The sequence below is a fragment of the Ceratina calcarata genome, unplaced genomic scaffold (genome assembly GCF_001652005.2).
Source record: "Ceratina calcarata isolate Rehan_Ccalc_2016 unplaced genomic scaffold, ASM165200v1 scaffold81, whole genome shotgun sequence".
NCBI classification, from domain to species: Eukaryota; Metazoa; Arthropoda; class Insecta; order Hymenoptera; family Apidae; genus Ceratina; species Ceratina calcarata.
The window spans coordinates 626,768-652,719 of record NW_017179422.1 but is presented as its reverse complement, the minus strand read 5'-3'; the positions used below and the strand labels follow the sequence as shown (position 1 = coordinate 652,719).

Sequence of the window (25,952 nt, the reverse complement as noted above, 5' to 3'; positions counted from 1 at the left end):
TCGGAATGATCGGCCGCGGAATGTTCAACCCTCGAGCTGAAACTAAACCGATCAATTTCGGAAAAACAATTATCTCTGATATAGCCATCGTAATGAAATTGTACCTGTGCGTATTACCTGTTGATTAATGCTGAATAGAATTAATAAATTTACGGGGAACTAATACAATGACACATACAATTGTATCGCCATTAGGAACGCGATCTCGAAGTTCCGTTCAGTAATATACTTTTGTAACGTACTAATTGCAGTACGGGAGTATAAATGTTAGCTTGAATGGAATCAGTTTACTCCCGGTAAATCGTGGCCTCGCCGTTCCTCGTATCCGGGCTCGTTAAGATCATTAACCCTAATGGTATTCCCAACACGTTTCGCGTAAACTTTAAGACGACCCGTACGCGAACTTCCGGGATGATTTTCCTCTCCCGCGTCGTTCCGTCGGTTCTCGCCTGTTGTTAGGTCGATGCGTCGCGTCCCGAGAAATTCTTCCGATCGGATCGCATCGCGGCGTTTGCATTCATATCGGCTCACCATAAAACGTACACGCTAGTGACCGGAGCTCTTAGACACGCGTATCTACATAACAGCCTCCGGTGTGTTCTATTCTAGATTCATAACTATTAATACTGGTGTCTGCGAGAGCGCCGAGCCAGGAGCAACTTCTTGGCCAACGTTGACCATTTCTGCTACTCATCAATGGTACATTCAAACACGGGCAGACATGAATTTATCAACGAGAACGAACCAAAGCGCAGCGTGCAAGAATCGTATAAGTACATACAGTCTTCTAAACAGTACGTTGCGCCTAAAATTCGTAACTACGCGCCCGATATATGCGTATTGATCCAACGAATTAACATTATCTCAACTAATTAGATTTAAAGAAGAAATACTTTGTGCTCTCTGCGTATACGTGTCAGAGTAGAGTCATGGGCGTGGAGCGTTAGCAAGAAAATTGTAATAGAACGAGCATTGTCGATGAAAGAAAAATACATAAAACGCGAAGGGAGCAAGAAAGAAACGAGCGTGAGCGGATTTCTTTCGTTCCTCGTTCGTATACACGCGAAGACAGTTAGTTACCGAGCTATTTAGAGCACGATTATGTACCTGATGATTCATATTCTGATATTCTCTTTGCTAACTATCCGTCGATTGAAGACAAGTCTACCTTTATTACTCTAATCATGTGATACTCTAAGTTAGTATGTATTATCTTATCTCGTTTTGTACTAAGCATATATCCGCATGATAATGTTGCATTTCGCGTTGTTTAGTGTTCGATTACCAGCGAGGAACTTTGCGAATGTGACGCTTGATAAAGCGTAGCGGAGACTGACCAAACATGTATTTCAAATGATTTTTGTTCAATTTAAAAATGTGGAAAAAATAGATATAACTATGGTGGGTCATGAATTTGCAAAGCGTGACGTCCTGAAAAGGGACAACGGGTGGTCGAAAAACAAAGTTCAAAGAAACAAGAGTTGAACTTAGGTGCGCGGCGCTGGCAAATTTTTCATTATCTTGCGCCATAATCTATTTACAGAAAAGATTTAAAGCTGGAACGTGCGGCGCTCCCAGTCCGGGGTTACTGAATTCATTATTCCTTTAAAAATATTAACTTTACTAACTCTACCGTGGGCTCTTTCATTTTTTAAAGTACGAAGAAGGAGCGAAAGAGACCAAGGAATAGAAAAACCATGCGGGGAACGATAAAACTTCACGACTTCTTTTTCAGAATATTTTCCTCCTCCTTCCCGTGAAATATGCAACCAATTAAATAATTATTTCGTGTTTCCCCTCCCCCCGATACGGTTACGTCCGCTCGGGATTTGCGGTTTGCGCAATTATAGACAACGATATTTCAGTGATATATCTTTGGAAACGTCTTGCTCTAAGAGCAATAATTAACCGAATTAAATAATTGCCGTTGCACTATACTTCCAAGTCATATTTCAAGCACGATACATGTTTGGAGCTATACGTCGCTACCGCTGTCGCAATTAAATTTACGCGAATCTAAGAATAACCATCGTTTGAAATAGAATCTTGTTGTCATTGGTTCACTAGCCGATATTCTAATCTCGCGAGATGAAATCAGTCTGAGAAAGTCTCCAGTCAACGATAACTGTCGCCGATCATTAAAATCAGTACCAACGATTCTACGTTTTTCAAAGCGTTACTTACACGCGTATGCACATAGATGTAAACGACGTTTCGTCGACGCGAAATGTAGATTTTTCCGAAATTCGTCGATCCTTTTCGGTTATCCGTAGGACGCGTAAAATTAGTGTTTCGCCGTTGGACTCCGTCGCGATATTAAGTGGCTTGATCGCGTAAATAAATGAACCGATGAGAACCAACTACATACCAATCCTTAGTACACTTGGCTAACTATACTTGAAGCTTCCGTGACCGCCAGGCGAAATATACCAAAGTCGCCAGGAATGGAGCAAAGAGCAAATGCGTCTGCTAGAGGGACGGACAGTAAATCTGTCCCATCGTTTGGCACGGCCGTGTTCACCACCTCGAATGAATTATTTACTTATCAATTATTAAGCGGGCTCGTCGTGTACCGCTTAAAGATTTATGCGCCACTGAGAAATTGTCTCTGTATTTTCGACGCTGTCATTTCATAATACATTCCCGTTATTTACGTTTTTAACCAATTTCAAGGTTCCCGTAGTATAAATAAATTTCGACACCTACATTCATTCAATCCGTGTCTTCTCAACGAGAGAATCTGTTTATCAATTTAATGACAATATAAATCAATTTAATGAGTTTCGAAAATAATTGATGACTAATCGACTCGGACCAGTTTCACTCGTGTCAAGTGCTTACGTGTATTACGGTTACCGAATTATGCATTATTCATTCGACTAACTCCTTCCAATAATGATAGATTAACCTTGGATGTTACTGGAGAGAGCGTAACCGGTATTTTGATTCATGATTATCGCATTTGCGATCCGTGTGACAAATATTTTATAAAACACTTCATTTTTTGCTTCGTATTGTAAAGTTGCATCTTCGATTAGCCCAAAGAGAGCCGAGATGGAAACATGGTGCGGCAGTATCGCCGTGAGCGCGAATTCTTTCTCAGGCTTCCCGGAATAGGAGCAAAATGGAACAACGTCTGACGGCGCAACGGAGAGTCAAGTATACCAACGTCGTACACAGAGGCGAGCGGTAAATCCATCGCGTCGTTCGGTATGTAAATCGCTTATCGCTTCGAGTGGACCACTCGGTATAATTAGGTAGGTAGGTAGGTAGCTAGGTAAGTAAGTATAGGTAGATAGGAATGGCATCATGCGCGCCGACATGATCTACACATCTAATGGCGAGGAGGACGAGAGCAACCTCGCGGAATTAGGCTCTTCCGTTGTTTCTATTACAAAATAGATGGTACGATATTGCGGGGCATCAACGACGCAGCTAATCTCTACTTCTTTTTCGCCGCGTGATACCGTTACGATAAAATAACCAGACGGTATCTACGGAGTTATATTAGGCAGGTGAAAATCAAATGATACTCGGAAGATCGATATCGTACGCGAGTAATGTACGCGAGTAATGTACTGTAATTATTTATCTGCTTACGTATTTCAGACACGTACTGGATAAGGCAATGAATGTACTATGTTGCATACGCGTGTTCGATTACGTAAGATTCAATTGAAATTTCATTATACTCGTGATACAGTAATGGTGCAGAAATGATATTGCAGTTAGAGGACGAGATACGTACACACTATACACCTGGTGAATTCCGCACGATACATGGAGCAATCGACGTTGACGAGCATCACACGAAACGTTCATGAACGATATGTGACAGGGGTCGGGAAATTGATCTCTATAACACGGGCTGCGGTTCCGTTGCAGAATCCGTAATCGATCATGGCAAAAATATGACGAAGCTATGAGCGGCTCTGTTTCACAAAGAACCCGCGAAACTATCGATAAATTGGCGCTTGGATGGACGGTAACGTTGCGCTCGTAACAATCCGACAGAACTTAACAGACGATGCGATCGTTTGATCGATTCGGTACTTCACTGAATCGATAATGATCGACAGCAGCATTCGGTTTTTTATTTGTAAACAACGATCGATTTTCAATCCTGAGGTACGTTCATTAAAAGAATTTGTAAGTTTGCAAGTTGGAAAAGGCGTGCGAAGACTGCAGTTCGGTTGTGTTGGATAAAACTACCGAAAAAAGCGAATCGTCTGAACGAGCTGTAAGCCGGCCAGCCAGCAGTGCACTGCGTGCCGATTTGAAAATTGGCACGGGAGAGGACACGGTCGCTTTAAATTATTCTCTTAAAATGTATCCTCAATAATTTAATACGCGTTTCGGATGGCTACGACGAATTTATAACGTAAATAACGCGCGGTACATTCAACAGGCAGATATCATTAATCCTGACGATCCGGCCGGTTCCGGGGAAAGGGCGGGAAAAGACTGCTCTCTCTGTTACTCTCTGCGCGTATCGCTCTTGGCGATTCGTCGCGATAAAAGCCAACAAATCATTGCAGTCCAAGATGTATCCGTAACCATTAATCCGCGGCTGCATCCTATCCAGCTACTTAACGGCACTGGGTGAGTGCAACGAATGTCATCCTCTGCAGCCCCATGCACCGTCGTTCCGCGATGCAGGCCGGTCACGTGACCGACAGGAAGCTACCAATCGTCTTGCACGATTATCCCGGTCATCCTCTTTCCCCGCCAACGGGGACACAAGGAGAGCATCGTGCATCGCGCACGGTGCACGTGCGTGTGCTCATACAGGCGGCGTGTACAACCGTGTGCGCGTCAGCCCGGGCATCAGGGACAGCGTTAAATAGGATTCGCGAGCGTGTATGTATTTATCTCCACACACGGCTCACATACAGCCCGTGTCGCCTCGTCGCGATGCTTGTGTCATCCGTGCACACAACCGTAACACCGCACGCATGCACGGATGTAGCTGGAGAAGCGCGCGCGTAGTCGCAGCGCGAATTTATACGTGCACGCGTCGTATACATGCGATGAGACGCGGCGCGGCGCGCGGCACCGCGTAACTAGCGTCGAGAGTCGCGACCAGTAAACCGCGCTACACATTATCATAAATGCCCGCGCGCTGGAGCCCGTCCCACGCGTAAATCTGTTTCGCAAATTGCGCGAGTGGGATTATGTCATCTTCCTACAGTCTCTTTCCATCGCCTATTCCTCCTGACACGAGCGCGTCCCCCCGCTTGACACGACCCGGGATGGATGGAAACGAGCCGTCCTTCGACGCTCTTCTATATTTCCACTTCCTTGCCTCGAATCCCAGGTTCCTCGAGCTATTGGCCCGATGTTTACGATCGCGTGTATACATGGATTACTGAATGGTCGGTCCGAGATGAATGAGTTTCACGATGAATGACTTTTTATACAAATACTGTAGCCCAGAAGTATATCAGTAGCGTGGACCGATTAGAGCGGAGCATAGTCAGACTTGCATAAAATTGCTAAATGTTTCACGATGGTTGTGAAATATGAAAAGATGAGACAGGTAAATAAATGGTTGCTTGTATAATGAGCGCATGAAGCACTTATCTTCGGTAAAACAATATTGTGTAAATAATAGTGGGCTCAGATAAGAAGAAGCTGATGTAAAGAGTAGAACAAGGAAAGTCATTTTCTGCGAATACCAGTTGATATTAATTTTTTTTATTAACGTGAGATATGCGCGTTGAAGCCAACGGGCATTATCGCCTTTGCGTCGATTATTCTACTAGCAAGTATGCTATCCGCGATAAGAGGAACAATTGAAAAGAACTAACCTTGTCAGCGTCTTTGGCTCACAAATTAGGAATTTTTATGCCGCCCTCGCGCCATCCGATGAAGAAACACATTTGTAGCTTTTGCACGATCGAGCTTGTGATTACCAAAACGTGAAACATAAGAGGCCCAAGAAAATCCAGTTTTGCGAAAATTTTTCGGGATCTTTGCGAACGAGCGAGCAAAATGTTTCTCCCGATCTGCTCTCAGTTCCACCGCGCACGAATCAATTAGCACACGCGTACCACGGCAATTTCAAAATGTAATTGCATATCCGTCAGACGAGATAAAAGGAGCACTCGCGACGAGTGACAAGATCGACGAAAGAAAAACGGTATGCGTTATGTGACGAACGGAGAGCGAGTAATTTCGAAACGAGAAAAACTGGAGCGCGTATCGTCCACTGTCTTCTATAGACGTCTTCAATCTGTTTCAACAAGAGGCAGACGGTATCGCCGAACTGATAACACCGAGCTTGCTGCAAGGAATTTAAGGTGATCTGCGTGGGTATCGCGGAGGAAATTATGTTTCTGCGATCATCGAACGCGACGATAATAACGTTACTGTCTCCAGTCGTTGTCTCGTTAGCTAACAAAGGAGCCACGACGAGTCGTAGGAGCGAGAGTAATGGAAAAAGACAAGTGAAAGACATAAGACCCGATACAAAATTGGATCGAAGCAATTCGTTATTCGTTCGATCGAAATCGGGAACAACTGTTGTAAGGCAACAACAATGCGATGAGTAAGACAGTTTTGGTTGTAATAATTTTTCCACAACGTTAGTAGTTATTTATTCGTGTTGAATGCACCTTATCAGCACACTCGGAGATTATATCGTCATCCGTTTGGCTCGTTGACACGATTATACATTTTACAAATACACGTGTACCATTATTTTTCAATACAACGTAAAATAAAAAGAAGGAAAAAATACCAAGTATTAATTGCTTTCCTTTCGAGTAAACCGAAAATAAAGGGTTAAAGATTCTGAGAATCTGTTATTCCGGTCGCTTTGTGAATAATTTAAATAGTTGTATTCTAAAACGGTTAGGCTTGGATCATCAAAGGGAACGATGATTCGAGGAAGAAAGAGTTAACTCGACTGCGAGTGTTATAAATACACTTCCAGGGGGAAACAACTCTTCGTTAGCTTTGACTCGTTCAAATTAGATATTCGGCTGGATGTATTACGTAACCATTCGGTTCTGATAGCCCATACATTGTGAATAAGTTCAAAGAATATCTGAATGTAATTGTTTAAAAATACAAATAAAACTTAATAATCTTAAATACAAGATTCCTAATCCGTATTCTAAAGACTGACGTTATATGGCATAGAATCAACACTATACGATACAAACTAGTTAGTTAAAACCTCTCCCACCGCCGGCAATTTCCAATATTCATTTATTTAAATGCGGCAATGAATTTACACCGTTTCGCAGAATGAACGAAGTTCAATGGGACGATTATCGTGGAAAAATGTCGGGAAGGAAACTAAGAAAAAAGACAGAAGTACCCAGACAGGTACGATGAAGGAGTAAGTAGTAACTAGATCGAAGTAAAACCGGATAATATTCGTGTGTGCTGAACAACGGAGGTGAATCCAGCCCGGGAACGAGTACGAACGCGGGTATGCACGCACCCACGATCGTTTCAACTGTTTACAAATCCCTCTTTATGTCCCTCATCCTTCACGCGCGCGCTTTCGTCACGATCCTCGTTGTGTACGAATCTGCGCGGTAATTGATTCATGATAGAACCTCGAATTCAAACAGGACCGATCTACATTTTGATATGCCGTCGCTCGCAGTTCACTACGGATCGCGATGTCGCTCTACTATTATGTCACCGGCGTTGTTGCGACGAGATACATCGTGACCAACACAGCGCCTGGTCTGGTCATGATCGACTCTTTTCACTGCCGCGACACGGTGATCAAGTTTTCTCGTTGACACCGCGATACACGCATACACGTACTCAGAGGGAATTATTTCTTTTTAACGATCACGAATACTCTACAACTTTATTCAAGATGCACGCGAACCGTCGCAAACGTTATGAAAAGATATTTTTGCACGCACGCAGCGACGGTGTAGAGTTTCACCATTTTATTTAATATTCTTCCATTCCTCATTATCCCACTTCTCGCACTTCAATCTGAACGGTTCCGAAGTTATCGCGACCGACTGCACCACACCGTGCATTTTAATTTCGTTACGATACCGTCGCGTGAAACGCCTTCAAGTCCACGGGAAGGCATACAGTTTCCATACCGTCGGTGACTCCGGCACACGCGACAATTTCACTTTGCATAATCTATAGCCTAAACGCACCGGAATCCCAGCAAAATCAAATCGTCGAAGGTTAATTGGTTTGTGATACAACATCCTTCTGTCAGGGTCGTATACCCATTTAAGTATACATAGATGGATGCAATTCGCCCACTGACGATGAAACGTTACAATGCCGAGAGAGTATGATTCGAATTGCAAGACAGTAGATGCAGACGATTATTGCGGTTTATATCTGGGCGGTGCATCAGCCGTCCCCCTTTGTGTACAAATCTGCGTAATAATTGATACGCGATGGGATCACGAGTTCAAACACGAACGGTTTTAATACGGCGGTTGCTCTCAATGTCCAGCATCGTACGGAATCTCCTATTATAGCCGGAGGAAGAGAGACAGAGAGAGGAGAGGAAGAGAGAGAGGGACGAGGACTCCAAACGAGGTTGCATCGGGTAACGCGACCAATGCAGAACGAGTGGATAATGATCGGCTTTTTTTGAACCCATCCCCCGCGAATGGCTCCTCGGTGTCCCATAGGGAACGTGAAACGCTCTTTGTACGCTGCGATTCTGGTACTTTCGTCCTCCTGGACAATGACGTCGATGGAGAAAGCACTTCTCTCTTTTTACGAAAAGAAACTATGCTACTCTACGCGACGTTAGCAAAAAAAAAAGGAAGTAAAAAGAGAATGGAGACTGGAGGAGAACAAATACCGGGTATTATCTTCCGTAACGATTTTCAAAATCGCCGTGGAGCAGAACTTCGGGAGCAAATACCACTTCGACTAATAAACCTCCCTTTTGAAAACATTGTAAACACGCTTTGAAGCCTCGTCGAAATTTATACATAATCGGAGGAGGAGAGTCGGTGCCGCGGGAACGTCACCCTCGACCCAAATTACCTAGTCAACGTTGAAACGATCCAAACATATTCGATTTGATAGCCTTTATCGTGGTATTATTCATGATGCGTCCCGGGGTATCTGGGAAATTGTCGTCGAGGTGACGCCATGATCTTGTTATAACGAGTCGCCGTGCAAACCGTCGGTACATCACAATCGGTGAATGATAATTTAATGTAACGACGCGCGTTAGTGCGCCGATCGCAAATGAACGGTCGCCGACGATCCCGTGTTAACGCACCTACGAGAACAGAATGCGGGGGCATATTTGACACGGAGCAGTCATGGATCGGCAAATCATCGAATCATCGGCGGTACTCGACAACGTAACAAGTCAACAGGCGGTCGTTATGTATATTGACGTATACTTGCCGCAGTTGCGGCGTCGATGCCTGTTTCTATTGACAAATACCCGTCGCGAGGGCGATGATGCATCGCTGTACACGCGCCGTCGGAATGACATGGAATGCGTATTATCGCGACAAAATGAACCAACCTCTAGGAATTCGAATTCCTCGCATCGATATTGGTCGCGTCGCGTCGATACACCGATACATTCTCCCATCGTGTCGCCGGCAGTCCATCATCATTTCCAAAACAATTTATAGATGCCTCGTCTTAACACGCGCTCGTACACGGGGATCGATCAACTTCGATGTGTATCCATTCCATCGACCAATCTCGATTGTGTAAGTATAGAAAATTATGAACAAGGTTGAATTACGCAGGTGTCGTGTCTTAATTAAAAATAGGACTGGTCAACGCGACTGATATTCGTCAGATTTTTAGGAAGGAAATTGTAAATGCATGATGAAGACGACCGTGTACGGCGCGGTGCTTTGTGTGACACGTTCCTGCGCGCGACCGCGTGGATCGAAAAAGAAACTAATGAAAAGCGAGCGACGAATTGAAGAATCGACGAGGACAATGCGGAGTGGCGTTGAAGTGGCTGTGACGGATGATAGGCGCCACGAGGATCGGGTAGATTCGCGAAAGTGGCGGAGAAGCAGTCGCGATACACAACGTGTAACAATGGAGCCAATATCTGTAGAAAGGTGGTGCTCGTAACGTGCACACTCGACGCGGTGGAAACAAATGTCGTACCTATGCGTGACAACCCTTATTGCGGCGAGGGGGCGGTGTGTTTGTGAGCTGCGTGTTTATTGCTCGACCTGGCAATAATAACTGGTTATTATTCATTACTCCGGCGCACCGTGTTCGGAACGCACGAATGTCGCAGTCAACTGCACGGCGACTGGGATCGTTCTTTTTCTCTCTTTTTTTTTTTTTCGATTCCTCTCGAGCCGTCGAGGACACGACGATTCGTGAAATATCGCGGTGCGACTCCCCTTCGCCGGTGCCTGGGAAAAAACCGTCGCGTTATAAACTGCCGAAGAATTTACGCTACGCGAAACGCCGAAGGATCTATCAGGATCTATGACTTATAGATAAACGTATTATCGATTCGCTCTTATCGCGAGATTCTGAACAATTTGGAGCTGTTCTCCAGGCAATGGAGAACATGGACTACTTGTGACGTACGCCTGCATCTGACACATGGTATTCGGTCCTGCGATTTTATGGTTCATCATCGAACCTACGATTATTTATACTATTCACGATCACATCAAGGATACATTTCAGGCTTGTATTCCTCAGCGACAACAAAGTAGGATAAGAGGAAATATATGAGGGCTCGCGTCGCAAACCTGGAGCATGAATAAGCCAACGGGCAAAGGTGTGGTTCCCAGGCGTCCACGGTAGGAAATCGCTCACTGGGGAAGAAAGATGGAGAACAGAAGCCAGGAGCGAACCAAGACGTGATTAATATAAAAGTGGGCGGAGCCTGGTCTGGCCGGAAGTAGCCGAAGAGGGATGCTGTGCCGTGCCAAGCAAGCGCGAAAACGGGGGTTATAGTGGCACAACTGTGTGTTGGTACACTATACTGTATGTATCTTCATCCTATGCAGCTGCACACAGATTCGCTGTTCCCTCTAAACGTATGCGTGGAACGCACTCACACGCGCATACACACGGATGCATTCTGAGGATGGTGGAAGAGACGAGAAGATGGGCGAGCACGGGACATGGCAGGCATGATTGGAAATATTCACCACGATTGACAACCAACATCCCTTGACCGGTTTGGATCTTCAGTGGAACAACGAGAAAAGTGTGACAGAGAAATCAATGCCAGGTAACGTCTCACTTGATCGTGGACGATGGACCGACGACACTACCAAACACCAGACACTACCAAATAACACGTCGAATCGACCGGGCCTCGCGGACCAAACTGGGAACACGATAATCAGAGTTTCCAACACTTCTTGCATCGATGTTCTGTCGTCGCCGTCTTTCCTACCGACACTCAATGCGAGGCTCTAACGTTGGGAACAATCTGTTTGGCCACGGTTAGGCTGACAGTGAGAGCAGCCGCCTTTGAATTTTGACGAAATCTTTGGTCGGACCAAAGGGACCAGAAGTAGATGGCTGCTCGAAGAACAGCGGCAACCTTGGAGGAGCATCAGAAGACGGAAAAAGGAGAGAGGATAGAGCGGGGTGGGTTAGTTGATTGGCGAACATGGGATCGAAGGGAACCGGCGATCCATAGGGGTTCCAGAGACGCGGGGTGCAAGGGTTGACGTGCGGGGGTGGCCAACCCCACCTACTTCTTTAACGCCCCCAAGTAGGGTAGGACCGCCTCCGTCTCTGCGTTGTTCCACCTACTACACCCCGGGACTTCTGCAGTCTCATACCTATGCCACCCATACACCATCAGCCTCCCATAGCTTCGCCTACACCCATTGACTATATCCATCTGAGAAAAATCATCTCTATTCCCAGGTAACGCCGTGCATTCCTCGATTGAAGAGTAACTGCCATTACCGAACGAATATACCAAGCTAGGTACTGTACCCCATCGAATACAACGGATAAATAAGAAAAATTAATGAATTCACCATAATTATAGGCGAATTTAATGAATTTTAGGTGGTCCACGTCATACCCTTTTTCGTAATTGCACTTATAAGCGCTTTTGCGATGAGAACGTTGTGGCTTAGACGAAATAGAATAATAACAAGCTGCAGTGAGGACATAAAATGACTTGTAGTGAGTTGTTGAAATAGTTGAGCCAATAACACTATGATTCATATCTTCGTATTATATCTTTCAAATCTCCAGGCAGCGTCAAAGCAATCCTATTACTGCCAAGATTATTTTTAGGAAAAATGCATTTTGCCGGAAAGATTTCTGTACTAAGGTAGGTACGCATTTAGTTACTCGAGCGTAGTTAATCTTGGAACTGTGTAGCGAGATTTATTTGACCAACCATTCTGCTTGCCCGGTGCGCCTATTTGTCTTGTCAGGATCGTTAAAGTGTCATTTCCACGAATATCGCCCGGTTCGCTCAACGTAAGATCAATCAGAAAATCCCAAAGCAAAGGGCCATTTGTCTATATTATAACGAGGGCCATCTTCTACCTTCACGATGATGAAATACGATAAGTTGCCAAATTTGAATTTATCGACATATTAAGTGCTTACGATCGCCGTGTGGTATGTCTAAATGATCGTATCACTGTTTTACATATATTCTTTTCAACGAAATCGATCGTTTATACCAAAAACTTAATGTCCATTTTCGTCGATTCTGTTTTCGTAATGACCTAATTCCACCGAATGGAAATCACGTTGGTTGACATTAAGAATGCAACAGTAATTTCAAGTATTTCCGTACTAGGCGTCGATTCTATTCCGGATTGCATCGATGCCTAACAGTGCGATCATTACTATCTGAGATGCAAATCAACTATTTAGTGCTAAGTATAGATCATTTGACGCGACTACGATCGACGATAAGTTCCCATCGTGTATTTACGTGCACCTATTAGCTACGTACTAGGTAGTACGTATTTTTCATCGCGGAGACGTTAAATTCACCTGTGTCAAAACAAAACAGTTCGCAACAAGAGGCAACGGGGGAGGAGAACAGCGGTGAACAAAAGCGGCACGCACACCAACGAGAGAAAGAAGCGATAGATGCAAATGATTGAAAAAAACGCGAACAACAGACTCTGGTAACGACAGCGTGCAAAAGGGACTCGGTCGACGGCACGTGGCGATCATCATTGAGTAAGAGCAACGCAAAGAACGGTGAATGAAACAAGCGGCGGAGAATGATGAGACAAAGAGACAGACTTAAACGAACGGAGAGAAAGAGAGAAAGAGGGAGAGCGAGCAAGAGAGTGCGGTGACGTAGATGCGACCATATGATCATTGACAGGCAGGCAAAGACAGTCAATCAGGCATCGGGTGTCATAAGCGGGGTGCACTGAAGACGGAAGAAGTGTTGCAGGGTGAAGTAAGTCTCTCTACCTGGACGGGTCTCCAGCGTGGTTCCAGCATGTCCCGCTTCCTCCTCGTCGTCTCGCTCGTGGTTGTCGCTTGTTCCTCCGTCCTTCTCTTCGTATAAGTATTTTCCGAAGAAACGAAACGAAGACACAAGACCCGTTTCCCGTGTCTCCTCTATCTTCTACAGTCTTCGTCCTGACGATTCGTACCTTCCTTCCCCGTCCGTACTCTCCCGCCCACCCCCTCTCGTTCTTCTGTCCCTCTGCCACCTCTCTACCTTTCTCCACCTCTCCCTTCCACCGTTCACCCCCCTTGTGCGTTCCTCTTTCACCCTTTCTCTTTCTTGCTTTTCTTCCCGCTTGTCTCTCCTTCCCGCTCTTTTCCTTTTTCGTCAGGCCTATTTATCTATTATCTATTCCTTCTCTATCTATCTATTTGTCTCGTCTCTCTCGCCGCGATTCGCAACTTCTCCCGTGTTCACTGGGACACCTCCTCCGCGTGCGCCGCGCCACGTGTCCTCTCTCTCCCTTGAGGAAAACAACGAACCGATGCCGATTTCTCGTTGCCCGCGGTTTTTGCTTGCTCTTTGCTCGAGACGCGAATGCGCGGTATCTTTGCCTATCTGGCGGGCCAAAGGGAGCGACGATGATACGCGTTATCCTCGTAAGTGATGCGCGGTATTTTTGAAGGGAAGATTACAGGACGGTAGTGGTAGTGGTATAGTAGTGTCGTGTTGGTATGACGGTAGTGGCGGTAACGACGGTAGGCGCCCTCTTTCGCAAAATCGGGAGCTGACCAGCGTCGTGATCGTCCACGTCCTTCGGTCTTTATCCTAGTCGCCGTCGTCGTCGTCGTCGTCGTCGTCGACGCAGGAAACGTGCGATGAACCGTGCGGAATTGAGAGTGTGGTTTAAAGAAAAAGGGGTACCGCGCGCCGGTGGCTGCCGTCGCGACTGTGCGACGCTCGGCACCGCTTAGCCGCGAAACCCTACGACCGCACTGAACACGCGGCTACTGAGTCGGCGCACTCACTCGGTCTACCTCTGTCTCCATCCCTCCCTCGTCGTTTCGTTGCCTCCTTGTTCCACGCGCTCTTCGAACGTATTTCGTACCTCGTCCCTCGTTATAGCCCCGTTTCTGTCAGACACGCTTCGTCCGCGAAGCCTCGCTACTCGTACGTAACTCCTTCGTGTCTGTCGTTCTTTTCTCTGTCCCTTACCCTCTCTTGGTTGTCATTCGTTTCTACTTCTTCTTCTTCGTCTTCTTCTTGGATATTCCAGCAAGCACTTACCGGTTCCTCCTTCGTAAATACGCTTTTGGTTTGAACGTGTTCGCGGCTAGAAGCTCCCGGGCAAAAATTTCAAGAAGCTTGAATTTCGTATTATGACACGAAGATGGTCCTGTCTCGTCTTGGAGATGAATTACAGCGACGTTGCCGAGATGTCGATAATTAGATAATCGGATAATCATGAGGCGTGTAGGTTTATGTTAGATGCTGACCTTTATTTATGTATAACGAAGCTGGTTCGTTAAATACATAGGCGACAGTCAGACATGGTTGAATGTAGTTATTGTTATCGATTCGGCCTAGTCCTAAGACCACACTAAAGCTGACGAGCCATTCTGATGCATTCATCACATCATACAGGCGGGCAATTTATCATCGTTGCGTGCACGTACCTTTAGATAATCATCAATTCGTAATACCTTTCATTCATGATATTTAAAACTCGCCGTGTAGACCACGGAGTTTGTATTCCATTTTGCATCTTCGTATGTCCGTGGATTCTTTATTTATTCATGCATTTTACCAATGGAAAATTTCATTGTTTGATTTTTTGATTACTCACTCTCGTGTTCTAGTACGAATACAGACTTCGGTACGTAAGGTGAAATTCTAACGCGAATAGGAAATTTCGATGGGACGCAATTGGATGAAGGAGTAAACGTACACCTTTACATGTTACAGTAGAAAGTTATGTCAGTGTGACACATATCGAAGAAAGGAACGTATGTTACACAAGATTGAAACTGTCATGGTTATAATCGGAGCGATAGCGACCGATGGGGGTGAGGACAATGTGGGGAAAACAGGTCGCGGAAACGAAGGGTGGAGAGGCTGAGCGAGAGACTTCGCATCGGCTAGTTTGTTGTTGTTTGTTGTTGTTGTTCGTCTTGTTTCTCGACACGGAACCAAACCAGCGCACAATGCCGAGAGCATAGCTGCTGTATTGATAACAACCTTCAATGGTCGGCGCGGAGAAAGAGGGATGCTGTGCGAGAAGCAGATAAAGAGGAAGCAATGAAAAGCAAGAACGGCCACGATGATAGACAGAAAATACGATTTTTGTATCAAAGCATTCTGTTCTTTGATGTTATCGAATCTGCAACTGAAACCTGTCGCTCAAGATTGAATATTCAATCAGTCAAACTGTCACTATCAATTATAATTATACGTGGACGCATAGTGAAGGATCGTTTAACCCGCGTGATAAATAAAAGGAGAGATTAATCGTTAATCGCCTGGGAATAATACCTATCGAAAAATAATATCCGGAAAATGTGACGAAACAGAAGCCTGCGCAAAGGGTTCGTCGTTATCGCTTAAAAGCTCCGATATTCGGCGAAATATCGTACAAACACCGTCATTCTGATGAAAAGATTGTCAATAACCTCTAACACCTGTTGCACAGTTTAGCGACGGATTTTATTCTCACGCGTGGGTTATACTCATTTATTGGCCCGCGGATTTCACAGGTCACACATCGTTCGCATCGATGGGCAACCGACATAAACGCTTAATGCGGTTCATCGGCGCAGTAATAAAACTGCGTTCGGCGGAAATTTCTGATAAAATTACATCGGCCGCAATAAATTCTATCCAATTATTGTTGACTAATTGCTGTGCCTTTATTAATCGTCACACAACGTTAAAAAGCGTTTCTGTCGTTCTTTCTGCATTTCAATGTTTAACCGATATGTCATTCCGTTTATAGAAAATACGTTACTGCAGAAAATTGAAAATAAATAAAAATGTGACCAAAAAAATAAACAACGTTTATTTCGCCTTTCTTTGAGCCTGAAGAAATTGCATCTATTATAGTCTTAATTTTGTATAGATATAATTTACTCATTAAGCAAAGGAGAAAGTTTTTAACAATCACAGTAGAAGGATTGAAACCCACAATCTACTCAGGTTGCGTGGGAGGTGCATTTCGCAGTGTTGTTGATTTTTGCATAATTTATCAAGGTTGTTTGGTTAAGCGAGCCGTTAGGGTGAGTCGCCAGGGGTTGTCGAGTTTAGGGATTGCGCGATGGGGCGACAATTTCAGACACCCTTCGCCAAGATGATTAGCATCCGCTTCAGGGACGTACTTATAACAAATCTTACTATTCACTATTTCATTTAAACTCTATTGATCCCTTTTTGTTAAAAAAAAACCTGCATATTCATTAATGTAAAAAAACCCCTCGGAACGTATGTAGCGATCAACCTTCAATAAGTCTTTTATCTGCGATTCGCTGCCCCTGCCTTGCGTCAGTTTGTGTCTGACCACGAACGCCTGTATCCACTTTAGCGACTCGTAACGACGACTACTAATTCGAAGAAGAGAAATCGATGAAATAATCTTCTGATTTATAAACGTTGATAAAAAATGTGTTGTGTTGAAACCCACATTAATTAATTAACCATTCTTTTATCACTTTGGATTATCATACTAGAGTAACATCGTCTTGTTTTAGAAAGTCTCCCAATACAATTATTAAATTGTATGTAACTAAAGTACAGATTCCAGATGAAATGTAACAAACGAAATTGGCAATTTTTATTGGATCTCGGTATTCTTCAAAAAGAATCTTGGTTTAAGACGGCCCTGCCCGACACGTAAGCAGGCATATCGCAAGTACGCGACGGAGTTGTTGAGGATAGGAATGAGTGGACGCAGGGTTGGCACACAGAACGAAGGGGTTGCGAGGCGTGAGGGGGTGTCCGGTGGTAACCGGGAATGGGACAGTGAGAGGAGCGGCAAGGGGTCGAAGGGGACAAAACCCGTCCTATACTATACTACTCTACAATAGTTGTTTACCAGAGTCATACTGATCGATACTCAGTGTTTGCTATCAGAGGGAACCATGCATGCCGGGCGCTACTTGCCCAACACCAAAAGTAAACACCCACCCCCGTACGCTATCACCCCAACAACACTGCCACCGTTCCTCCACCGACTGGTTAGCGATGAATTCTCACTCGCACGTGAAACCTCTCATTCCCTCTGTCTCTCTCAGCCTTCCAATCTCTCTTAGTGTCCTAGCCGATCTTCGTGGAATGCATAGACATTTGGTTAGGGTGTCGCACGATGAATACGTGCGCGCGCGATCATAAGTGCAAATGTACATTTCGTACATCGATAACGGAAGACCTGGTATACCTGAGTCCCCCTTGCGACTAACAATTCGATCTGTCAGCGGAGCTTTGTTAACCTATGGATCTGTGATAAGTCCTTGAGATCGAGTGACACGGTTTTTGGACGATTAGCGAATCTCGTGAAACGTTGTAATAGCAAACAGGCCTACGATCATCTACAAGCAACGCACGTGCGTATCAGACGCATCCTGTTTCCCCGTGGCGGGCTTCTATGTTCAACCTCCCTGTTCACGGTATAAACTACACCCGCAGGAGCGTGCACGGGATGAGGGGGGTGGGAGTAGTGGGGTTGTCTCTGAACGATCATAGCTAGGTCCAGGCCGTTTCACCTCGTACATTTGCATAATAGGGCCTCCACTATTCGTGTCCGGGAACACGGCACCGGGGGAAATAAGGGCGTTAAAGGGTGTAGCGTGGAAAAAATTGTACGTGCCGTAAGATTTTTCGGTGAACACGGAGATTTTGACGCGACACTGAACAACGTCGTTACTACGGGCATAACAGTATACATAATTCGCGTAGAGCGCACGAGCAGTTATTTGCATAATACCTCCTGTCCGAAGTGGGCAAGGCTCGCTGGTGTACGAATAGAATTTTCTTTGATAATGAAGCAGTTAATATTTTATTTCTTTCCCTTTTTACGATATTCGACCGAGTCGCGTGACAAGACGATTGCGCCTGATACGATAACTCGTTATGGTAAACGGCATTCGGAATAATGATTTTAGTACGAAGTCTCGTAATGAAAGGGTGAGACGCGGCGAAAGCCGGAAAGTCGCCGCAAATCCTGCGCAGAAGGGAACAGAATAGGGAGACCGGTAAACAAACAGTGAAAATAATATAATTTACAGAGGATTAGGAATGGTCGGAACGGTGCAAGGGAGGAAGGGTGGAAAAGGGACGGAAAAGGGTTTCGGTGCACAGAATAACTGTTTCTGGTTATAATTGATATCCTGGCAAAGCTCTATAATCCCTCCCAGTTGAGCCGCCACCCTCTTAAAAGTCGAAACCGACTACGGCAAAAGGTGGAGACCCCAAAACCGCAGCACGTTTGGTCATGCTTCTATTTACGGAACATTTTCATAATGGTTTATTTCCGCTAATGTCAGCCGGCCAACGGAAAAGACCGTATTTTCTCTACAAATTTCCGACAGTCTGTACCGATGTATATGCATATACATCTACCTATGTACATTCATTTCGATTCCCATCGCGAAGACGAGACTGCCAAGTGTCTGCATTATTCCACCGTCGAACATCTTTCCCGTGATTCGCGGTTCAATACAAATCCCGTTCCGTTCCTGATCCCGACTTATTATCTATAATGTACATATCTGTAAATACGAGTATGTAATTTTCCCTGGAATATAATGCACGAGCTTCACCGTCGTGGAATTTTTGCGTTTCGCGAATTCGCCCGCACAAAGGATTTCCACGAATCTACCCTCTAGTTTCTGAAAAGGGAGCCCCTTGTGTTTCGTGTTTCAACGTTTTACCGCATAGGAATTGCTGATCGAATTAACAAAAACGACTGGGAAAAAAATATGCCGAAAGAGATGCCAACTATAAAAATGTGCAGTAACGAAGCGTGAGCAGCAGAAGAGGAAGCGCGCGAAAAAACGCGGACCACCACCACCGGTGGAAGAAAGAGAAAAATGTAACATCTAGCGAGCACGTAATTATGATTCCATTGAAAAGTTCGTCGGACCGGCCCTTCGTGGACGCATTAATGCGACTGACCGTCTCTCTCCAATTATAAAAGTCTTGGAACAATGGAAACCGCGAGCGCTGACATCGGGACGAATGCATGCACGAGCGGGTAAATAATACTCGCATATGTCCAGCTCCGATTTTCAACGTTTGTTCTTCCGGCCGCCATCCGGACGTCAGCTCTGTCTCGCGGCATTTTGCGTTCCCGAACACGAAGGGAATCCCTTCCCTCTCTTTCTCTCCCTCGCATCACTTCCGGTTCTTTCTTTCGAATGTTTTCAAGTACGTAATAAGACGAACTTCACGTTACTAGAACGATTAGGGGCACAGGACTTAATTAATGAACGCGAAATTATTTTCCCAATATGTAGCGCGTTTCCGAGGGAATACGTAATTTCCTTCGAACACAATGCGGGACGCATGCAGCGTTACCGTTACCCTCATTGTTATCTATTGACAAAGAAAAACAAAGCCGTCGCCACGAACGTATTTGTCGCGCACGAGCAACGCGAGGAAGCGCGAGAGGATTCTACGAATGACAAATTAACGGCGTCGTGGTGTTCTTGCGCGCCAAGATCCTCGAAGTGTGTTTGGAACGGAGCAAATCCTCCACCTACTTCAACGAGCTACCTAATCCTCGACAAAACTTCGACGAAGCCTTTAAAAGAGATTGATCGTCATCTCGTCACTTGTCCTCGATCCAGTTCCTGTCTCTCTTTTTCTCCCAATGAATTCCACGAAATGCGAAAAGGACGAATGAAATCTCCACTGTAAATACCTGGTCCAAGTATCGAGACATTAGTCACGTCCTTAAATGTAGCTCAATCCTGAGGATCTCGGCGCTAAGGGTATATCTGTCTGAGTGGAGAAGAGCATTAGTGACGTCATCAAACGACCGAGAGCTACTATCGCACCGATTTCGAAGGATTTCGATACGAAGTACGACTTAATGCGATACCGAAGGGGTGCGTGCCACCTGGATTGTTTTATTAATCCATTTATTCAGACCCCCATTGAAAGCGGATCAATTTTTAAATGGCACTTTACGATTGGCTTTAAAACATTGTATGTCCAGTTATACCGTGACAAGAAGCGTGTAATTGCATGCAAATTACAGTTTTCTGGACAGTACCTGTCTGAGAATACTAAAAAGAAAATTTTACGGGAATATCAGTACAAGAATGAATTGCGGCTATGAAAGTGGGATGGGGGTGTCATTAGAGATCCAGAGGGGTTGCTAGCCACCTCCCCAAGTCTCTACCCTCACTGTCCCCTTATCCGAGGGGAATTTCTAACTGATTTACGAGAAAACAAGACTGTTTAATATTTCTCTCGGTCCCTTGGCGCCATGGTTAGACTTCTGCCACAACGCGTGACTTTCGCGACACGTCAAAAGTGGTATTGTAACCACTGCGATATAATGTACTTACAAAACCAGTTTACAACGTTCTATTTATTGTATTTACGAATTGGCAAGTAGGGCATGGTTGCAATGTATAAAATTTTCGTATGTTATCTATTAAAGTATTTATGTCACTTTTTTCATTTATTTAACGATTAAAATATTGTAATAATAAAAAAATTTAGGAGATGTATTTTTCACGAGAGATGAGAGGTCGATGTATCATAACTTGTATCGGTCGCTTATATAAATCTCCCACTTGAAATCTACTTAAAGACCCCACTCTCCGTAGCTTCAACCCTCGGCCAAACAAGTCGCTCGCGTTTCTACCCCAAGCCATGGTTTGAGTCACGATCAGTCAGTAGCGTGGTCTTTAAAAATGTAGAATGTGTAAATGTCTTTCCAAGCCACCCATTCGTATTAAACACTTGAAACTAGACAGTAACTATTGGAAATTTTATCATAATAAATTAGATATTCCTAGAATTGATAATCCTAGGATGAACTCTCCTAGTATTTTTCTCCGTATCTTTCGAGGAGAAAAATGGGAAAACAGTAGCAGTGGCATAAACAATCGCGATAGCGAGTTCTCGTTATCTCGAATAAATCAAATGACTGGTGGTTATAAGCGGACAAAGCAACCCCGCAAGCATATTTTTTAGTAAACTTTCCCGAGGAGGTGCAAGCCCGGAGAGATAATAAATGCGTGTACACGATACGAAGTAGCCAATATAACACCAGCAAAATTTATATAGACTCCGCACACGAGTTCGCGACCCGCGTATACGTGCTGCAAGGGATGCTTCGTTTTATTGTGCTCTTCTGGCAGCTGCCCGCGGTAAATAGCCGGATTATAAATAACAGTGTGGCAATATTACCCTCGCGGCACGGGATGACCGTGTAACCGTCGACTCGAAATATCGACGATGCAACCGATGCATTTGTAACTGATAAGGACCTTTGCCAAACGAGGACGGACCCGGCGACGCGCGTCCCTCTTAACGAATCCGCCGCACCCTCTCCGTTGAATTCGACTTCATTCGCGTACACCGACGTACACTAGCTGGTCTCCAGAGTTTTTCCCTTTAACGAACGACCGTTATAAATAATTTCGATGCTTTGTCGTATTGCGTCGAACGAGCGTGCCGCAAAACTGTATAGGGGGCGACTCCTCGTCTCTTTCTTTTTTTTTTTTTTCGACCGTTCAGCACGCCAAAAGAGGGTGAACTCCGACCGGAACGGAGGTACGTGGGAAGAAAGAGGTTCTCGTAGCTCGCTCATTTATTCCTTTATCGTGTTATGAATGATATCTCGCTAAGAAAGGATTTATTAATTATTACGAGGCTCGTTAATATATTTATCGGATCGACGCGCCGGTGGAGAGCCGGTGTCAGTGTATTTCATCGAAATTGTTTGATCTCGCTTGCGGGCCATTGGCCGTAAATTTATGAGGGTTACCCATACAGTTTATTGAAAATTATGTAGATTCGAGTTCCGCGGATGAAAAAAAGGAGTCAGATAGCTATTCTAATGATCGTGTGTACCGCACTTATAATTCATGGAGGCGAAAGCGCGGCTCAAAGCACAATGCATATACTTGGCTGTGCGATAAATAACCGTTGGCCGTATGAATCATCGCAATTTATATTTCGCCCGGCTATTTTTATCGTTCGGTATATTTTTTTTTTCGTACGCGAACGTAAACCCTATAAATCTCGTCTAATTAAAGGATTTAACATACTCGTGCAAAGAAAAGAATTACGCGAGTGTCACGCGAATAATTCGTCGAACGACAGTTAGGTGACACCGAAGAACAATAAGTGGTTGGAACGATCGAGCAGAGACAACGGAGAGAGACAGGAGCACAAAGATAGAGGCGAAATTAGCCCAGAGGGACTTCTTAACAACCAGAAGAGAATGGCAGGGAGTGGGTGGCTTTTACACGCGACTCTAACCACCCTTACGAGATACAATCCACTCCGCCCCCCCTCCCTTATGCCTCGGTAACTCTGTCGAATTTGTAGTTAAGGTTGTAAACGTAAACCTGGGAATTCACCCCCACCGCGGATTCTGCCGTGTTACCGTTCCACGCTTTCTCATTCGAACCCTTTTCCGTCCTTCTTCGCTCGCCAAGATACGTCGGTACGCGTATACGCGACACTGCTACGCAAATGTTAGGCTATGTTTGCAAACCCTCTCGCCGTACGTAACACGCGTCTCGTTCTTGTACAACCCTAAGTGTATGTACCGCCTACATCTTACAACCTCCCTCCGCGGATAACGAGCACGATGTAAGGCTTCTTCCGGCGTTCCTCGCGCCGATAACTTTTCCGAACACGCGAAATTATCCGAGGGTGACACGAGCATATATTTTAATTTAGAGAAAACAGGTGTTCCGAATTATTTACACGGTTGATCGAGGACATATTGTCGTCTTCGAAAATCTACGTACATTCTGGTAACGAAATCGGAGGAAACTGTGGCTTACAGTTGCGGCTCGCGAGTATATCGAATTCGTAGTGGGAACATGCTCGGGAAATGGTTACGGATATTGGCCATAGATATATTTCTGAGGGAGCAAAAGGGAGCGCGTTGGAACATAAAAAGATCGCCTCGCCTTATAGCAAACGGCAACCACCCCTTCGCTCAGCCACCGCCACCCAGTCTTAACCCTCACCCCCCCCTCCCCCGTCTCCCTCCACCTCCGGCGTTCACAACCACCCTCCGATTTATGGAGCATTCTGTACATTCGATATTTTCTATTGTCGATCGCCCCTATTTGTCTTATTTATGTTTCTTTTAGGAACCACCCTCGGTCACCCTTCGCTGTTTCCGCCTTGGCTTGGCCGGCGTCCATCCCCGGCCGAGCACCGCGTCCACTCTCGTGCGAAATTCACCCCTTGCGAATACGAACGGTCGACCGGCCGACTGGATATTCCGAAGGATTTGCTCGCGATGCAAACGCGCCGCTATATTAAAACAATATATTTCAGAGCGGCGTGGGAAATTAAATACGGCGCTGGACCGCTATTGTCATCTAACGCCATACGTCAACAAATATTCGTTTTCTCGATGGTACGGAGAACAGACGTAAGAATGCGACGTGTCACCGTGTTTATCGCAGAGCCGCAATGATTTGGCAGATTTCGTGTAATGGACAACGGGGCAAAACTATTTTCTGCATAAGTGAGTAAACGTATTTCATACTCGGTATACCTCGGAAATTGGAAATATCGGAGTTAAAAAATAAACTGTAAAACATAAGATTGGTGTAATTTATCTGGGTTGGGGTTGTTTAACTCTTTGACGACGAAACGATTGGAGAGAAAATGAACGAGCGCCTTACGCTGAAATCTAGCTCAGCCGATAGTGTCTTCCTTTTGTACGGTGTACACGATTTGTCTTCGGCTAGTTTAGACTCGGTGTTAATACGAGAATAAACAGCAAGGTAAGATCCCTCTTGGCTTAACGCGTCTCTCCTTGAGTAAGCCCGGTTAAGTCTAAAGGGAGGTTCGAGATTCGAGGTTCCAGGTTTTAGGTCTGGACGGCCTGGAATGAGCAAGGGCTTTCTAATTAAGATCGTTAAACTGCCATGAAATTCAAATTACGTTTACTGCTGTCCTTACTTCCCATCGCGGACCCTTTTGCGGACGATGGCTAGGCACCGCGCCGCGCCGTTTCGCCACAATCTTCGGTCAGAAATTAACCATACTTTTTTAGAAGATCTCTCGCTTTAAAAGGTCAACTGCCCTTCCTCTAACTCGAACATCGAGGAGACATCTTGACAGAAGAATTTGCACAAGAACAACGTACGTACGTAAACATAAGTGCATATTGAAAATATTTCAATCTCGTCACACTTCGCAATATGAACTGAATCGATACGGATTTCAATAACGCTACAATCTGTGAGCATTTCCCAGACTAATCTGACGATATTAGCATAGATTCTCGGACTATAGATAACTCGGAATCTTGAAGGGTTGAGAGAGGAAGAAGGCAAGGGATGTCTGATAACCGCCCCTTGTAAGTTAGCGTATCAGCCAGTGAGAAAGGGTAAGGAAAGGGCTGGTTTAGGGCAGCACGCGTCCCTTCTATTAAATTAACGTAAGGTAAAGGGGTGGAAACCACCTCCGCACCAGATACTAGGTCAACTGACTTGACCCCTCAGAATCTCAACTGATTCATACGTTATCCGTGCATCATTCTCGTGACTCTTTGCATAAAGTATTTTAGTGACGGATAGAACAAAATGTAAAACCAATGAGCTGCCTAATCTACGACTTGTCCTAAGATCTACAGAGACAGATAAGAACTGGCTCTTGCCCTTGACAAACACTAGATGTTGAGGAAGTTGGACTCGCACATACCCGCAGACGAAATGTCAGAAGCGTAGCAACTGATTAAACTATCACTCGTTGCACAAGCTACCCCTATAGACAGCGACGTGCAGTTAAACTTCGTTCGCATTAAAGACTATTAACGTAACTGAGCACTAGTGTTAAAACAGGTGAAATCTAAAAAATCGATGACATAAGAAAGCCAGGATTCGCTGGTTCTAAACAGCCAAGTGCAAAGACGCTGCCGTGTAATATTGTCTACGGAGAGCGTATGAGTGGAACAAATACGGAAGATGTTTTCGAGATAAGCAAGGAGTACATCGGAGTAGGTTCAGACCCGTACGAGTTCGAACGAAGAAAGGGTGTGTCGGACGACCGTGTCCTGTCATGTTCGATAGCGATATACCTTGGGCCCTGGCTCCCTTAGAATTTCCTGGTTCCTGTTCTCTAATTGCATAATAGAATGCCCGCATGTAGGGAAAAGATGGGTGGTTAGTATAGACGTCTGTGGACCAACTATGAGGGCAGCGATAGAAATACGAATTAGGACGGATCGCCCGCTATTATATCGTCAGACCATAATCAAAGTGAAAATCTGTAGTACGTAAAGCACTGGCACGTACTACAAACTCTTCTAGGTACGTTTTTCTTCCAATACCTCGTACACAAAGCAAAGTATGGATCGAATTAAGGATGTATAGGCTATATACTTAAACAA

General features: G+C 45.0%; 1 protein-coding gene across 14 annotated transcripts in view; it reads right to left on the bottom strand.

Annotated features, from left to right (window-relative positions):
* The window catches only part of FoxP (forkhead box transcription factor P), a 234,346-nt gene that overhangs the window by 189,406 nt on the left and 18,988 nt on the right, over positions 1-25,952 (bottom strand). For 7 of the 14 annotated variants that reach the window (XM_018034850.2, XM_018034838.2, XM_018034839.2 and 4 more), the window contains exon 1: positions 13,381-13,606. The exons of 1 other annotated variant lie outside the window; for it this stretch is intronic. Coding sequence is in view for 12 of the 13 variants with exons in the window: in XM_018034838.2 (XP_017890327.1) it covers positions 13,381-13,410 (30 nt within the window). In the remaining variant the exon portion in view is untranslated. Of the gene's footprint in view, positions 1-13,380; positions 13,607-25,952 lie in introns of those variants that run through there. 6 more of the 14 variants (XM_018034843.2, XM_026818636.1, XM_018034846.2 and 3 more) reach the window with 1 other exon arrangement.